Here is a 16154-nt window from a genome sequence, read left to right as displayed (position 1 = left end):
ATTTCATAATCCTCTTTTTGTTTGATGACTCTGCACAGTTTCGCATCGTCCGCAAACAGATTTATGTAGCTGTTCACTCCCTCTGGCATGTCATTTATATATACGAGAAAAAGTATTGGTGCCAATACTGACCCCTGTGGCACTCCGCTGTCTACTGTTCTCCACTTGGACTTCATATCTTTAACTATCGTCCTTATTTCTCTTCCCATTAAGTAATTCTTCATCCATCTCAATGTGCTTCCTTTTAAGCCACCCTTCTCCTCTAACTTCCATAGTAATCTTTCATGTGGCACTTTATCAAAAGCCTTTTTTATTTTAGATCTAAATAAATACAGTCAACCCATCCCTCTCTCTCTTGTACTTGATCAACTATCCTAGAGTAGAAACTCAATAAATTTGTCACACATGACCGACCTTTTCTAAAACCAAATTGGCTATTTGATAATATTTTGTTGTCTTCAAGAAACCCGATCCATTGCTTCTTTATTACTTTTTCACACATCTTGCATATTACACTAGTTAGTAATATGCAAGATGTGTGAAAAAGTAAAAAGTAAAAGTAAAAAGTAAAAGTGTGTGTGTGTGTGTGTGTGTGTATATATATATATATATATATATATATATATATATATATATATATATATATATATATATATATATATATATGCTTACTCAATTTTGAGAAAAGGCGGCATTGTGAGGCATAAATTTGGAAATCAAAATTGGAAGTATTATTCCTATGGGAAAAATTGAATATGGTGGACCTCTTGTCCATGGTCGCCTAGTTTTTCAATATTTTCCTAATATTTTGCCCATATTTATATCACATATATATTGAGCCAGGTATCTTTCCATATGAATGATCACAGTGTTTGTACAATGGCTACGAGAATAAAAAATCTGTCCACCATAGGGTTTTTACAGCTTTTTCAATTTTCTCACTGTTTTTAAAAACCATTCTCACAATTGATTCTCCCACAGCAAACTCTCTGGAGATATCACAGTTCCTTTTTCCATCTCTTTTCATCTTAATTATCTTCATCTTAGGTCCAAAGTTAGCCTAATGTTTTTCTTGGTTGGTGGCGCCATGTCTCACAAAGTCGAGCACAAGGATTCCTCCAAATTTGCAGAGAGAACTCCGTGGAGGTGTAAGTAAACAAATGAAAGCCGGGAGGGAGCGGGGCAGTGTTGCCAGATGAGCTTTGTTGAATTACCGCCAGATTTTTATGAAAACTAGCCATAAACCACTAAACTATGATAAATATACTCGTAATATAAATATGATAATAATATAGTATAATATGATAAATATGAATAAATTAATAAAATATTGCCTATATAATACAGTAATATATAATTTGTGGGAACACTCTCTCCCGCCACCACTCGCAATACCGGGGGAAAGGAGCAAGATGAGGAAATTTTAAAAATGGCAATTTTTGGTCCTTGGTTGCAAAATTGGCGTATTGCAAAATTGGAGTAAGCACTGTGTATATATATATATATATATATATATATATATATATATATATATATATATATATATATATATATATATATATATATATACAGTAAAGTCCCGGGTTATGTCGGTCTCGAGTTACGTCAAACTCGTAGTTACGTCAGTCCACTATAAGGCAATTTAAGATTAAAAAAAATAAAAAATTTATAAATCGTAAAGCGCGGGATTTATTGTTATTGGTGGTTACCCGTCACACCGCCCACCTCAGTTCCACCACACCGTCGTCCCTGCCAAGAGTGTTATCCTACTTCTGCGTTTACTGACTCAAGTTCTTAGTATCTTGCTCAATGGCACCAAAGAGAAAACTCCTTAGTGACAGCAGTGATGCTAAGAAAAGGAAAACCATTACGCTACAAGAAAAAGAGGACGTAATTAAAGACATGAGAAGGGAGGCAGCAGCTGTGTGTGAGGGAGTGAAGAAGAAAATGGGAAGCCCGTTACCATGACAACTGGGAGGTTGACGACCTTGAGGGTTCGCGCACCCATCACAACAATAACAACTCCGGAGCCTTTGCCTGGGCCACACGACACTCACAGCTCACTTGCACCGTCTGCGCCTGTCTGCTGATCCCTATTGCCCTTTCCTATTGCATTTCCTGCCCCGCTGCCCACGCTTCTACTCCCACTGCACTGCACTACGCTCCCAGCTGTCTGCCCTGGGTGTCACAACATTCCACCTGCCCACCCTCCTGGCGGCCTCAGGGCCACCCCTCTCGGCAACCTGCAGTCCTTCGTGTTCGTGGCCCTAATCAACAAGAAAAACAAACTTGTGTTTCATATTCCTATATAGTTGTAAATAATATAACAATATAACCTTTAACTTACTTGAATGACCATAAACAATGACTGGTTGAAAACTCGATAATATGCTTTGAAATGTACGGAAACTCGAGTTACGTACAAAATCGACTTTCGTCATGTTTCAGGAACGTAACTCTGACCTAAACCGAGACCTTACTGTATATATATATATATATATATATATATATATATATATATATATATATATATATATATATATATATATATATTGTTACGGTCACGCCACGGCTGCGGTTAACTGCTACAGCTCACTAGAGTGTTATTCTGGCAAAATCGCCAAATTTGTTACGGTCAGTACAGTGGGGATTATAAAACTCCACAGAGTCCCCACTACTATAACTCAGCCGCCATAACTCTCAGGTTCTTTCAAGGTCGCCAACATTGTATAATTTCCCCCACTGTAAGGGAATCTCCTCAGCAACTCCTTCTCCTCCTGTACCCAACCAAGTAGAATTTATAAATGGTAAATGCTATGTGTAACAGGGCGAGGCCTTAATACCCCCTAGAGAAACCGCCCACAAGGACAATTCCACCCACTTCTCATGAAGTATTAATGCCTCTCCGCATGCCTTGTTCACAGACGGTGATGAATCACAGACCAGGACAACCCGCGGAGTGTATATATTACTATACTATCCTAATATGACAAGTGCTTCCTAACACCTGTCAGACTGACACCCCTAGCCTATGACTACTACAATATATGATGTGTACAGTACATCCGGTGGTGTACACACAAGCCCAGACACCACCTACGGGTGACAACAGCCATACACGGAGTCCAGATACTCGTCACAGACAAGTCTGACGGACGAGAACTATGCACCACTGGCCGACAGTACGAAGCTTCTCAGCTTTTCACTAGCGTGCGTGGCTACAACCACTACAATACAGTATACTACTGATACTATACAAAGATGATGGGGGCACACAGCCGCCCACCAAACCCCACTGGTGACTACAGCCACCAACAGCAAAAACGGGACGAAACAAAAACGCGTCTCTCTGCGTCGCCACACCCGAGTGGACGAACACACGAGAAATGCAGCCCCAACCGGCCACACTTTCTCAGGACAACAAGCCGTTGTCCCACACAGCCACGGTCTACCGAGTAACAAGCCAGCTACTCAAGGAGGCACAACTCCCAGACCGACGACCAGTGAGCACCTACGAGAAGTCCAGCAACACGAATCTCGACTGTGCCAGAGCCACGAGCGTCGCGTCCACCTCAGCTGAAGACTACCCTGGTACTGAGGCGAGGCTGCAGGCACAACAAAATGGTGGAAACAAAGAGGGTGGTTGGCCACAGCGAACAGCGACAGCCAGCCGCCATACAATGGGCATATAATAAAATGATAAATTATAGAAACAAGGCAGTGCCTCATATATATATATATATATATATATATATATATATATATATATATATATATATATATATATATATATATATATATATATACAGGCAACCCCGTTTAACGAAGGGGTTACGTTCCTAAAAAACACTTCGTTAAGCGAACCGATTATAACAAGTATAACCCCTGATTTGAACTTCCATTGAGAGTAAGGAAAGTGAGAGTGCATCATAGTACAGTAAAAGGTTTAATGAAAGTAAAAATTATGAAGTTAACATTTAGGTAGTTTAATTTAAGTCATTATAATGTACACTAATGTATGTATGTACGTAACTTTATAATGTTGATGATCTTAACTTTATGAAGGGAGGGAGAGTGAAACGGGAAATACACTAACCGGCAATCTGTGGAATGTAAACAAAGTGCGCATCATGGTACTGCATACAAAACTTATGTACCACATTTCCACAAGGCTTTCCACTTTATCCATTGTAGAGTCAGAAGTTCTGGTGGTTGTTTTAGCTTGCAAGGAAGATGAGGTCTCACTAGCCTTCTTAATAGAGTATCTTGACTTGAAAATAGTAGACAGTAGATGGAGTCAAGCCATGGTGGGAAGCAATGTTATTAGTTTTCTGGCCTCTCTCTTGTCTGTGAATAATACCCAGCTTCACTTCGAGAGTAAGACACTTCCTGGTCTTCTTAGGAACGTTAGGCCACATTGCAGGGTGTTTTGGTGGTAAGTTGAACTAAGGAAGATGAGCTGCTGGTGACGCTGTTTTGTTTTGACTGGGCAGTGAGTGGTGTGTGTGATCTTGATCTTGATCTTGATGCTACAGGTGACACAAAATTTCTTCTGAGTCAGGCCTTTGTATCAGCAGAGCCTGTGTTGTCCATGAGAGGCTTGATCTTGATCTTTATTCTATAGGTGTCTCAGGATTTCTCCTGAGGCAGGCCTTAGTACCAGCAGCTCCTGATGTATTCAGCTTGCATGATACAGTGGGACTTTGAAATTTGGAAAAAAAATACCTGAATAAAACTTCATTAAAGCGAGTTTGGTGTTCGTTAAACGAGCAGATGGTATTAAAATGAAACCTTCGTTATAGCGAAATTTCGTTGTGTGAACCTTCGTTAAACGGGGGTTGCCTGTGTATACATATATATATATATATATATATATATATATATATATATATATATATATATATATATATATATATATATACAGTAAGGTCCCGAATTACGTCAGAGTTACGTTCCTGAAACATGACGTAAGTCGATTTTGTATGTAACTCGAGTTTTTGTACTTTCAAAGCAGATTATTGAGTTTTCAACCAATAATTTTTTATGGTTATTCAGGTAAGTAAAAGGTTATATTGTTATATTGGTATATTATTTACAACTATGTAGGACTATATTGATTAGGGCCGCGAATGCGAAGGACTGCAGGTTGCCGAGAGGGGCGGCCTGAGGCCGCCAGGAGGGTGGGCAGGTCGAATGTTGTGACGCCCAGGTTGGACAGCTGGGAGCTTTGTGGAGTGCGGTAGGAGTAGAAGCGTTATATAAGTAAAAGGTATATTGTTATATTATTTACAAGTATGTAGGAATATGAAACACAAGCTTGATTTTGTTGTTGATTAGGGCCGTGAACGCGAAGGACTGCATGTTGGCAGAGGGGTGGATGCCTGAGGCCGCCAGAAGGGCGGGCAGGTCGAATGTTGTGACGCGGACAGCTGGGAACGTAGTGCAGTGCGGTGGGAGTAGAAGCGTGGGCAGTGGGGCAGGAAATGCAATAGGAATGGGCAATAGGGATCAGCAGACAAGCGCAGACGGTGCAAGTGAGCTGCGAGTGTCGTGTGGCCCAGGCAAAGGCTCCGGAGTTGTTATTGTTGTGATAGGTGTGTGAGCCCTCAAGGTCGTCAACCTCCCTGTTGTCATGGTAACGGGCTTCCCATTTTCTTCTTCACTCCCTTACACACAGCTGCTGCCTCCCTTCTCATGTCTTTTAATTATGTCCACTTTTTCTTGTAGCGTAATGGTTTTCCTTTTCTTAGCATCACTGCTATCACTCAGGAGTTTTCTTTTTGGTGCCATTGAGCAAGATACTAATATAGTCAGCAAACGCAGATGTAGGAACACTCTTGCCAGGGGTGACGGTGTGGTGGAACTGAGGCGTGAGTGTTATTGTATTCAAGCATGAGGTGGGCGGTGTGGTGGATAACCACTAGTGACGCCTGGCGCCAACAATAACAATAAACCCGTGCTTTACGATTTATAAATTTTCAATTTTTTAAATCTAAAATTGCCTTATAGTGGACTGACGTAAGTGCGAGTTTGACGTAACTCGAGACCGACGTAACCCGGGACCTTACTGTATATATATATATATATATATATATATATATATATATATATATATATATATATATATATATATATATATACATATATAGTGGATAAGGTGGTGAGCATGGGATCGGGCAGATGTCCCTGCGTAGGTTCGAATCCCACCACATACAGCCTTAAAACACTTTGCCATTTGTCGAGTGGTTTAAAGTTACCTACATGTCACCATGATACCCAGGTTCTAGGTGTACACTCAAGATGAGCTTGGGCGGTGATATGGGCCCTAATATGGGTACCACTATAAATAAAATTGCCTGCGCCACTAATGGGCGGAAGCTGAACAGCGTTTCCCATACACTCTTCAAGTGTGCCTACAGGCACTATAGGCCTTACCGTAAAAAAAAAAAAAAAAAAAAAAAAAAAAAAAAAAAATAATATATATATATATATATATATATATATATATATATATATATATATATATATATATATATATATGAGATAGTTAGACAGAGGGCATTTCCTTTTTGTGCCGTGCAATTTCATGTTTTATTTTTTGGTCTATGAGAAATTCCTTTTTTGCTTAATATGATGTTATTAACTGTTTCTCATGGTGAAGCAGTTCTAGTCGTTCTTGAAACAAACGCTCATCAGCTGCCATGTTTCGCTGATGTCTTTCTTCAGCTAGCTTCAAAGCTCACTGCTTTGCATCTTGTACCAGCTTCTTCTTTACCAAGTGCCCCTTCCTTGGCCTTGGAGTCACTGGCTGTTCCATGGTGGCAGTAGGATTGCTGTGGAGCACTGGCTGAGGAGGGACACCAGGACCATTGTGGAGCACTAGCTGAGGAGGGACACCAGGACCATTGTGGAGCACTGGCTGAGCAGGGGCAGCTGGACTACCATAGGGCACTTGCTGAGGAAGGATTTTCTCTTGGACGGGATCCTCCAGCTGTGACAGAGAAAGTGTCACAGACCCATCAGCTGAAAAATTAAATTACATACTTTTTAGTCTTAACCCACAGGAAGATAAATAAGAAATTAACTTATACTCTAATTTTTTAGTTGTGCTGGTATGTTATGCACCTTGTTTGCTTATGTTTATTTTAGTTAGTTAAATAGGTATGGTTGTTTGGTTAAGTTCACTTGGGATAGCAACTACATTTGGCATACCAGGAATTTAAGTATAAGGCGATGGCTATCATACCAAAAACAGCACCAAGGCTAAAAAAAAAAAAAAAAACTTTCCTCACTGCCTCATCGTGACTCACATTCATTTTCAACAACCGTGTGGTGTCCATGATCACTGTACCATGTGTTGCATAGTGGGTCCAATTCATTGTCCAGCAAAGGAAGGATGCTTTGTGAGAGAGGATCCACAGGCTTTGGTGACTTACCACCTCCTGTCTTTACCCTCTCAGCCTTGTGCCGGGAGTAATCATTGTTGCTCCTGGAAAGGTTTTCATGATGGTTATTATCTGAGTAAGTCTTCAACACTTAACTTCATAATGTAAAGCAATCTTATAATTTATTATGTTCAAATGAACAGTAGTTGTGTCAATGCTGCTAAAATCTTTAAAATTTTAAACCATTCTCTATCTTACTCTTGATCAGGATATATATTTTTGGCTGATATGTGTCAATTGAACATATTAGCTACCTAGCTGTTTCTCCTAACACCTTCCCTGAAAAATCAATATTGCTTGATAAAATCTGTTAAGTAATTTCATTCAAAACACCAAAAAAAAAAAAAATAAATAAATAAAAAAAATAAAATAAATAAAAAGATCTAACATATACCTAACCTGACAAAACTAACCTGAATCACACTACAGCAGCAGTGTTTTTATCTAGCAGTTTGAGACATATATGTCAGGTTCAAAATATATAGAATAATATGTGTTACATTAGCATGAGGTCTACCTCACCTAACCTAACCTGTTAGGCTAAGTTAGATTATATTGAGGTAGCACTCACGCTATAGTAGCACCACATAATATGAGTATGAGAAGTACCTAGTCATTGTACTGTAGGACCAAGAACAATATGAAGCAATCCTATGAAATCTAGCTCCACCTCAGTTACCCTAGTGTTACCAGTCCACTCAGTCCAGCTTACAAGTGCTTCTTCCAACATTCTTAGGATGCTTTGATTAGTTTGATTAGGCCAGGTATATTGAATTTGACTACACTCACGACACTACCTCACTTGAGGGGCCCCACTGTGATGGGTGTTTTGGGTATGCCAGAGGCCTTAGATTAGGTTAGTTTATTTTAGAAAAGGACAATAAAAATGAGTTTACATTTGCATCCATTAGACATGCAGCTTTCAAAATCAATGTAACTCACCTAGCTTTGATGTTCTCCCATATCTTGCATAACTGCAAGGGAGTTTTTTGGTGACCTGTGGAGTCACAAAACTTTCTTGATATTTCTTGCCATGCTTGAGCCTTCCTGTTTGAAGCATAGAATTTGGTGGACTTGTCATTAAGGACATCAAAGTATTCTTTAATGAGTTCCACAAGTGCCTCTTTATCAAAAAGGGACAAAGGAGAGGCACTAGATGAGGTGGAGGAGTTGCTTGTAGAAGCCATGCTGCCAGCAAGATGTAAACAAACTTGTATTTCGCGCGCTTTTTCGGTCGCCAACGCGCTACATAGAGCGGGAATTCAAGATGTTAGCACTAAGCAACACTCGTTCGCCAGGCGCAGCCATCGCCCACCTTGGCTTTTTAAAATAAGGACACCCTCACTCATATCCTTGCCTGATGAATCTTTGCCAGGCGTTTGCCACCAAAGTCGGAGGTTTTAAAAGTACGGCCCTATGACTCAGGCACTTGCTGAACTTGAATCCTTGTGATTATGTATGGGATTAGTGGTGAATGTAGGCAAGACTAAATTTCAATCACGGTATGTGACTGACGGAGTCCTCATGCTTAATGGACAAAGCCTTGAAAGAGTAACTACCTATAAGTACCTAGGAATGCATGTTAGCTTTAGTTCAACCGAAAGTGCTGTGAACTATGTTAAGAATATTTGTAAGGCAAGGTTGAAACCTTTGAAAGTATTAGCTAATAATGGATGTGGGGTAGGTATACTAGTATTACGGAACATGTACATTAGTACTGTTAGGTCAGTTATTGATCTGCTCCTGTCCTTGTATCTCTTCCACAGAAAAGCTTTGGAAGTGGTGCAGAATAAGGCCATGATAACTATATTAGGATGTACAAGGACTACTAGAATTGACATTATGAGAAAGGAACTGTATCTTCCAAGTATTCATTATGGGGTTAAAGAGTTGGTCATTGCTGCTGTCATTAGGATGGCTAGAAGAGGTGATGATGCAATAATATCCTTAGTGAACACCTGCCAGAATACCCATAGCTCTGTTAAAGTTAACAGTTATGGTAAAAACCTGTATCCAGCCCTGTATGAATATGGTGCAGTACAATATTGTGCATCTTTGAAGAAAATTGATAGTATTCCACCCTGGTCGCAGGATAAAATTAAAGTTGATATTCTGCAACTGCATGCTAAGAAAGATGAACTGTTCTCTAGAGCTAAAGCAAATTTTATTATCTAAAATTAATGTTTTGCCAAGATATAATGTTCATATGTATTGTGATGGTTCAGTAAGTGGAGTTAAGGCTGGATGTGGTGCAGTAATTAGGGAATATTGTGAGAAGGTGTATGTACTGATGAACATATATCTAAGAGACTTGGAGATTTTTCGTCTACTACAACCACACAACTACAAGCTATATATGAGGGATTGCTAGTTGCATCCCTGAAAGGTAAAGATATTTATGTCTTTGTAGATAGTCAGAGTGCTTTGTCCTCTCTTAATAGTTTTAATGGTGTAAATGAGGCCTTGGTGTCCCACTGTAAAGCTATTGTCTTTCAGCTAAAAGATGATGGGCACATTGTGCAATTTATGTGGGTACCGTCTCATGTTGGCATTTGCCTCAATGAAACCGCTGACAAGCTTGCAAAGGAGGCATTAAAGAAAACTTCCATTGATTCTGAGGCCATTATGAGTCTAAGCAGAATCAAGCGTGTCTTGACAAGTAGGCGGAGACAATGGGACTATGAAAATATTGGCAAACTCATGGATAGTGGAAGTGAGAGCGTGAGACACTATGTGACTATTTACAACAACACCAATGTATGCTATGATAGAACATCCACCTGAGTTGATACTGTTGTTATGAGGCTAAGGTTAGGGTATAAGTATTGTTGGCAGTATATCATTAGTGAATATGGCATACCCTTCAAGTTATGTAATGAAGAAAACTCTCATACTTTGCAACATTATCTATGTTTTTGTGTGAAAACTGAAGAGTTCAGGGATCCTGAGATTAGTGATGCAACCTTGCAAGCTTGTCACTTGATAAAATAATGATATTGTGCCCTGCATCTTAAAAAAGTACAAATACTTTGCCTCAAGAGTTTAATTTATTGTAAATATATAGTGGACATACATATAATAATATATAATTTTCTATGTTAATGATTGTGTAAGGCCTTTCAAGGTCAGCTGGGTGGGCATCTCAGCATGCTGACTGCCCACTTTGATGTTTTACCGTCAATAAACCATTTCAATTTGAATTTGAATTTCACCAGGACCTTCCTACAGAAAATGAATCGGCTCCACTACATATAGCCTGAATACATCACCACCACATACTGCACCTTTAGGGCATTAGAGGCTGTGACACAGCCTGCATGGCCCCAACAAATCCCCAAGAAGACTAGCAAGACCAACATGTTGGTTTTGATTAGCGACTGCATTCTGCAGTCGCTAGACGCTGATTGTGAGTCGGAAACTTTATGTATGTAAAAAAAAAAGAAAAAAAAAAAAAAAAAAACTCGCAAATTGGCACTGTCTGCTGTTGCAGGAAGATTTAAACAAGATCTATGAGTGAAGCAGGAAGTGTAAATTGGACTTTAATGCCAAGAAATGTTACATAATGGAACTAGGAAAGAGTAAGAGAAGACCAGTATGGAACTATTTGATGGGAGAGGAACAAATAATGAAGACTAAAGAGGAAAAAGATCTTGGAGTGATCATACAAGAAAATCTGAACCCTGATAAACACATAGGCAAGATATTTGGACTATCATATAAAATGTTGACTAATATTTGAGTGGCATTTCATTACATGGATAAAGATATGATGAAAAAAATGATCACAAGCATGATACGCCCAAGGCTGAAATATGCAGCAGTGGTATGGTCTCCGAGTTATAAAAAGGAAAGGACACAGGAGATTGCTACAAAGATGGTGCTGGAATTAAAGGACCTCACATATGAAGAACGACTGAAGGAAATGGGACTGCCAACCTTACAAGACAGAAGAGAACATGGGGATCTAATAACAATGTATAAGACAGTAAATGATATTGAAAAGATAGACAAAGAAGACCTGGTGCTGCTGGTGGAAGATGGAAGGACAAGAGGACATGAAAAGAAGATCAGGATGAGGCAGTGTGTGAAGGATATTGGAAAATACAGTTTTCTACACAGAACGGTGGAAAAATGGAATGCATTGGATAATGGAATTGTTACAGCACATAGTGTACATAACTTTAAAGAAAAACTAGGTAAATGGAGATATGGAGACAGGACACTATGAGCCCCGCTCGAATCCTGTACAATACTAGGTAAATATAACTAGGTAAATACATGTGAACCCACCTTAAGATCAACAATTTTCTAATGACAAATGTAGAACTGTAAGGTGGGTTCACACTAATTGCGAATTATATATATATATATATATATATATATATATATATATATATATATATATATATATATATATATATATATATATATATATATATATATATATATATATATATATATATATATATATATATATATATATATATATATATATATATATATATATATATATATATATATATATATATATATATATATATATATATATATTACATATGTTCCTTCTAGTTGGATAGGTAGCACCTGGAAAGTATCAACAGGTTGGTGCCTTGGCGGGAAATAATGTAAACAAACAGCTACCCGCCAAGATGTCTTCCTCCAGTGACGATGCTGAAGCTGTGGTTGCTCTTCTTTTGGCGTACCGGAAGAGTCAACAGAAAAGAAAATGCCTGGGGATATGTCCCTGGCTAAGTAGAAGAAAAGAAAGGAGTGTCTACCACACGCTAATCTTAAGAAGACTATGCACAATTGTGATCATCCTAGCAAGTCTTCCATCCTCACCTCCAACAACTCCCTGCATTGAGGAGAGCAGTTCATGGAGAGTGGTAGCTATTTCGTCCAACGTCGATTTATACAGGTTTTTTTTTTAACTGTATAATTCATTTCTTGGGTCCCAGATGTGTCCTTTTTCCCTCACCAACTCTATCGATCTTTACACCTGGAGACCACATTTACAAAGCTTACTCCATGATTTCATGACGTAAACAAAGTTGCAAATCTATTATCAAGATCAACATGTTGGTCTTGATTTGCGACTGTTTTCTGCAGTTTCTAGGTGCCAAGTCGGAAACTCTACGTACGTAAAAAAAAAAAAGTTGCAAATTGGCACGTGTGAACCTGCCTTAATTTAGAGTGTAGTCGACACTCCTTTTTTTCGTTCTACCAGAGACGTATCTACATGCATTTTCTTTTCTCTTGACTTCCGGTATGCCAAAAGAAGAACAACCACAGGTTCAGCATTGTCATTGGAGGAAGACATCTTGGCGGGTAGCTGCTGTTTGTTTATACTCACTTCCCCCCAAGGCGCCAACTAGTCCATACCAACGACTTTGCAGGCACTACGTTTGACACTTTCCGACTAGAAGTGATGAATTGGAAACTATGTACATAAAAATAAAATAAAAAGTTGCAAATTGGCACGTGAACCCACCTTAAATAAAGTTGCAAATCAACTAGCAAGACCAACATGTTGCTCTTGATTTGCTTCTGCTTTCTGCAGTTGGTAGGCGCTGATTGCAAGTCGGAAACTCTACGTACATTAAAAAAAGTCGCAAATTGGTACATGTGAACCCGCCTTTACTTAACTGTAGCTGGATCTGATATAGATGAAGTGTCAGAGGGTCCTCCCTTAATGCGCAGGAAAGGGACCAAAAAAATGTGCACATATATTGAAAATGCATTAATGGAATAATAGAAACCTTTGTTATGAATAAGATTGCACAGCAGCAGGAGGGTCTTCTGCCTCAAGCTGCAGGGACCCACCAACCACCCCACAAACCTCGCTGTGGCAACTGCAGAGCTAGACACAAGCCTGGGAAAGGCTCATGTCCTGCGGAGATGCAAACGTACTACAACTGCGTTAAGGTTGGTCATCTGCTCAAAGTATGCAGGAGCAGAGGCAAGAAAGCAGCTGTGTCCGATGATGTGGAAGCCTCTGGCATACTAACTACCGCCGTGGGGAAAGTTCAGGCCCAGCCATGCATTTAGGTGACTGTCAATGACGCATAGCAGAAGAGGACGTTGGCCAGGATACAAGTAGTGCAGGACACTGGGGCCCAGGTGTGTGTAGCTGGGCCAGGGATGCTGGCTACACTCGGCATCAGGGCGACATCGTTAGTGCGCCAAGGATGACTGCGTGACATGGCGAATGTGAGCCTAAAGCCTATGGGTTGCATTCACCTGTCACATGCAGCATGGAAACAGGTCCACGACACAAGTGGTTTTCATCATAAAGACTGCCACTTAGTGCTACATTTCATTACAGGCCTGCAAGGATCTGGGTTTGGTGTACGTTGACTTCCCTCACCAAACCCCATTTGTAGCATCTACTGTCACTGACATTGGTGACAGTGTGCTTGAGCCAACTGATAGAGCGCTGCTGCTCCCATTTCCCACACTAGAAGAAAACATATCACAGCTAGAGAGCTGGCTCCTCTGCCATTTTTCTGGCTCAATGTTCAACACTGACAGAAGCCCTCTGCCAGTGATGGCGGGCAAACTGCATGTCATCCACCTGCTCCCAGACCAGATGCCTATACCAGAAGATTTGATGACACCATTGCAGGGATCCCAAGAAAATTTATGTGTGTAGATGACACCCTACTGTTCGATGTCAGCGTGGAGGATGCATTCTGGCACACATACAGTTTTCTGGAGACGTGTGCTGTGAAAGGTGTGACCCAGAAGCCAGAAAAATTCAAGTTCTGTAGGAGGCAGGTGGGCTTTGTGGGCTTTCATATAGGCTGGAATGCCTATAAGCCTACAAAGGAAAGACTGGCTACCCACTACTACTACTACTACTACTACTGCTACTGCTACTACTACTACCTCTACTCCTACTCCTCCTCACACGGGTGGGTGTTGCTCGCTCTCTCCAAAAAAGTGGTAAATTTTTAAAAATTTTCAACAGTGCTATAAACAATTTGCGAGGAGTATGTATGGGTTCAAATTACTCAAAATGAAAAGCTCTATAAGATGAGAAGAGTAAGAAAAGCCTTGTTGCTGTTGGTGTTCAAATAAAATAAAACAAAAAGTTCTTATTGGGCTTCATGAGCATCTTTCAAACGAAAAGAAGCATTTAAAGTTCATTTCAAACTCTCAGAAAAGAATGCCACCTATTGGTTTGGAAAAATTTGGATCACTGTTATCTAACTTGTCCGAAGAGTCACATGATAAAAGATCTACTACCAAAAATAATGGACATGAAAACCGAAATGCTTAATTCTGCTGACACTGTTCGACAACATTGACTAGATATCATGGATCTAAAAATGTTTTTGAATGCTGTAGTCAGTCTAGATGAAGCAATGAAGGATATTACTATGAACGAAGGTTCTGCGTCTCCTTGCCTTAAATCTCTCCTTGACGAGGATGAAGCTCTGATACCTGCTTCTGTTCTCAAACTTTAGACCATGGATGATGACAATGAGTTATGCTACAGCATTAAGAGTAAGTACTCCTCAGACATTTGATAAAAGGAGTAAAGGAAGTAATGATACATTTGTACCTAAAGATAAATGATAAGCAAAGAGAAAGTATGAGACAATGTGGAGTCAGGAACAGAATTGTTAACAACGTGGGAGTCCAAGATGATGTGTCAGAGCTTGAAAGTAGTTTGGAGTATCAGGGGATGAGACAGTGATTCCTGTTCGGATGATAGACTGAGCCATGTTTAGAAGAATGGAACAAATAGAAGGGGAAATAACAATACCACAACAAATGAAGGCAACAATAACAAATCAGCAAGAGTAACAGCACAAGAGAATAAAGGTGAACATCTTCAGCATCGTTCAATTAGAAAAAATAACAGAGTTACAAGAGATGCCACTCCCTTGGTCGCTGCTGCTTTGAGGACGATTGCATTGACACTTATGTCTGATCGACATGGGCAACCGTCTGCTGGCGAAGATCCACTGGTGGGAGATGAAGATGATAACTGGACATTGGTGGACAACAGGGGAAGAAAAAAAGGAAGGTAAGTAAAAAAGGTATTACAGGAGTGAGAGGTTTGAATGGTAATGATAATTTAAACTTAAAAGCTGCTACTTGATTGTTTGATGTGTTTGGTGAGAGAGTTGATAATGAAGTTTCATATGAAGATTTGAAAACTTATATCTATGATGTGTGTAGGATTCAGGTCTCTGCTGTCTCGAACCTTGTTATTAGAACCAATGAATATAAACCATTCAGTCATAACATAACATAACATAACATAAATAATAGGATAACAAAGAGCCACCAGGGCCCATCTAGGTTATCCTGTATCAGTCGCACAGCGACCTCGTCATCAGGACTGTGAAGCTTAATGACAAAAAGCTCTTCAATCCTGAATTATGGCCAGAGGGAATAGTGATTGATAAATTTTATAGTAGATTTTCATCAGGATCTGATAACCAAAGACTAAACACACAGTAAATATGGCAGGACAGCAAGTAAAAATTTGCACCTTCAATTGTTGTTCTCTTAAAAGAACATTGATCTTCTAAGAAATTTAACTTCTTATGGATATGACTTTATATATTTTCATTTTAATTATGTCCATCATATGAATATAACATTGCTTTGTGTAAGTATAACATATATAACATAACATGCATTTATATTATATAACATGATTGTAGTTAGTAGAAATCTTGTCAGAACGACGAG

General features: G+C 39.5%; 1 protein-coding gene across 1 annotated transcript; it reads right to left on the bottom strand.

The window, feature by feature from the left end:
- Positions 1–6624: 6624 nt before the first annotated feature.
- LOC123515653 lies at positions 6625–8902 on the bottom strand. The gene is made up of 3 exons (XM_045274472.1): positions 8388–8902; positions 7311–7489; positions 6625–7023 (listed from the first exon to the last, which is right to left on the bottom strand). The coding sequence occupies exons 1-3, from the start codon at positions 8630–8632 to the stop codon at positions 6740–6742; spliced, it is 708 nt and encodes a 235-aa protein (XP_045130407.1). The 5' UTR covers positions 8633–8902; the 3' UTR covers positions 6625–6739.
- Positions 8903–16154: the final 7252 nt, after the last annotated feature.

Source organism: Portunus trituberculatus, chromosome 39 (assembly GCF_017591435.1).
Source record: "Portunus trituberculatus isolate SZX2019 chromosome 39, ASM1759143v1, whole genome shotgun sequence".
NCBI classification, from domain to species: domain Eukaryota; kingdom Metazoa; phylum Arthropoda; class Malacostraca; order Decapoda; family Portunidae; genus Portunus; species Portunus trituberculatus.
The sequence above is the reverse complement of the archived record's forward strand: the minus strand, read 5'-3'. Positions and strand labels throughout refer to the sequence as shown.

What these genes read in the sequence shown, in the direction of transcription:
- LOC123515653 (XM_045274472.1), bottom strand. Translation starts at nt 8,632, where the DNA reads ATGGCTTCTACAAGCAACTCCTCCACCTCATCTAGTGCCTCTCCTTTG. An exon ending in TGGGAGAACATCAAAGCTAG is followed by an intron (nt 7,490 to 8,387) that starts GTGAGTTACATT and finishes AAACCTTTCCAG; the next exon opens with GAGCAACAATGATTACTCCC. An exon ending in CACGGTTGTTGAAAATGAAT is followed by an intron (nt 7,024 to 7,310) that starts GTGAGTCACGAT and finishes TTAATTTTTCAG; the next exon opens with CTGATGGGTCTGTGACACTT.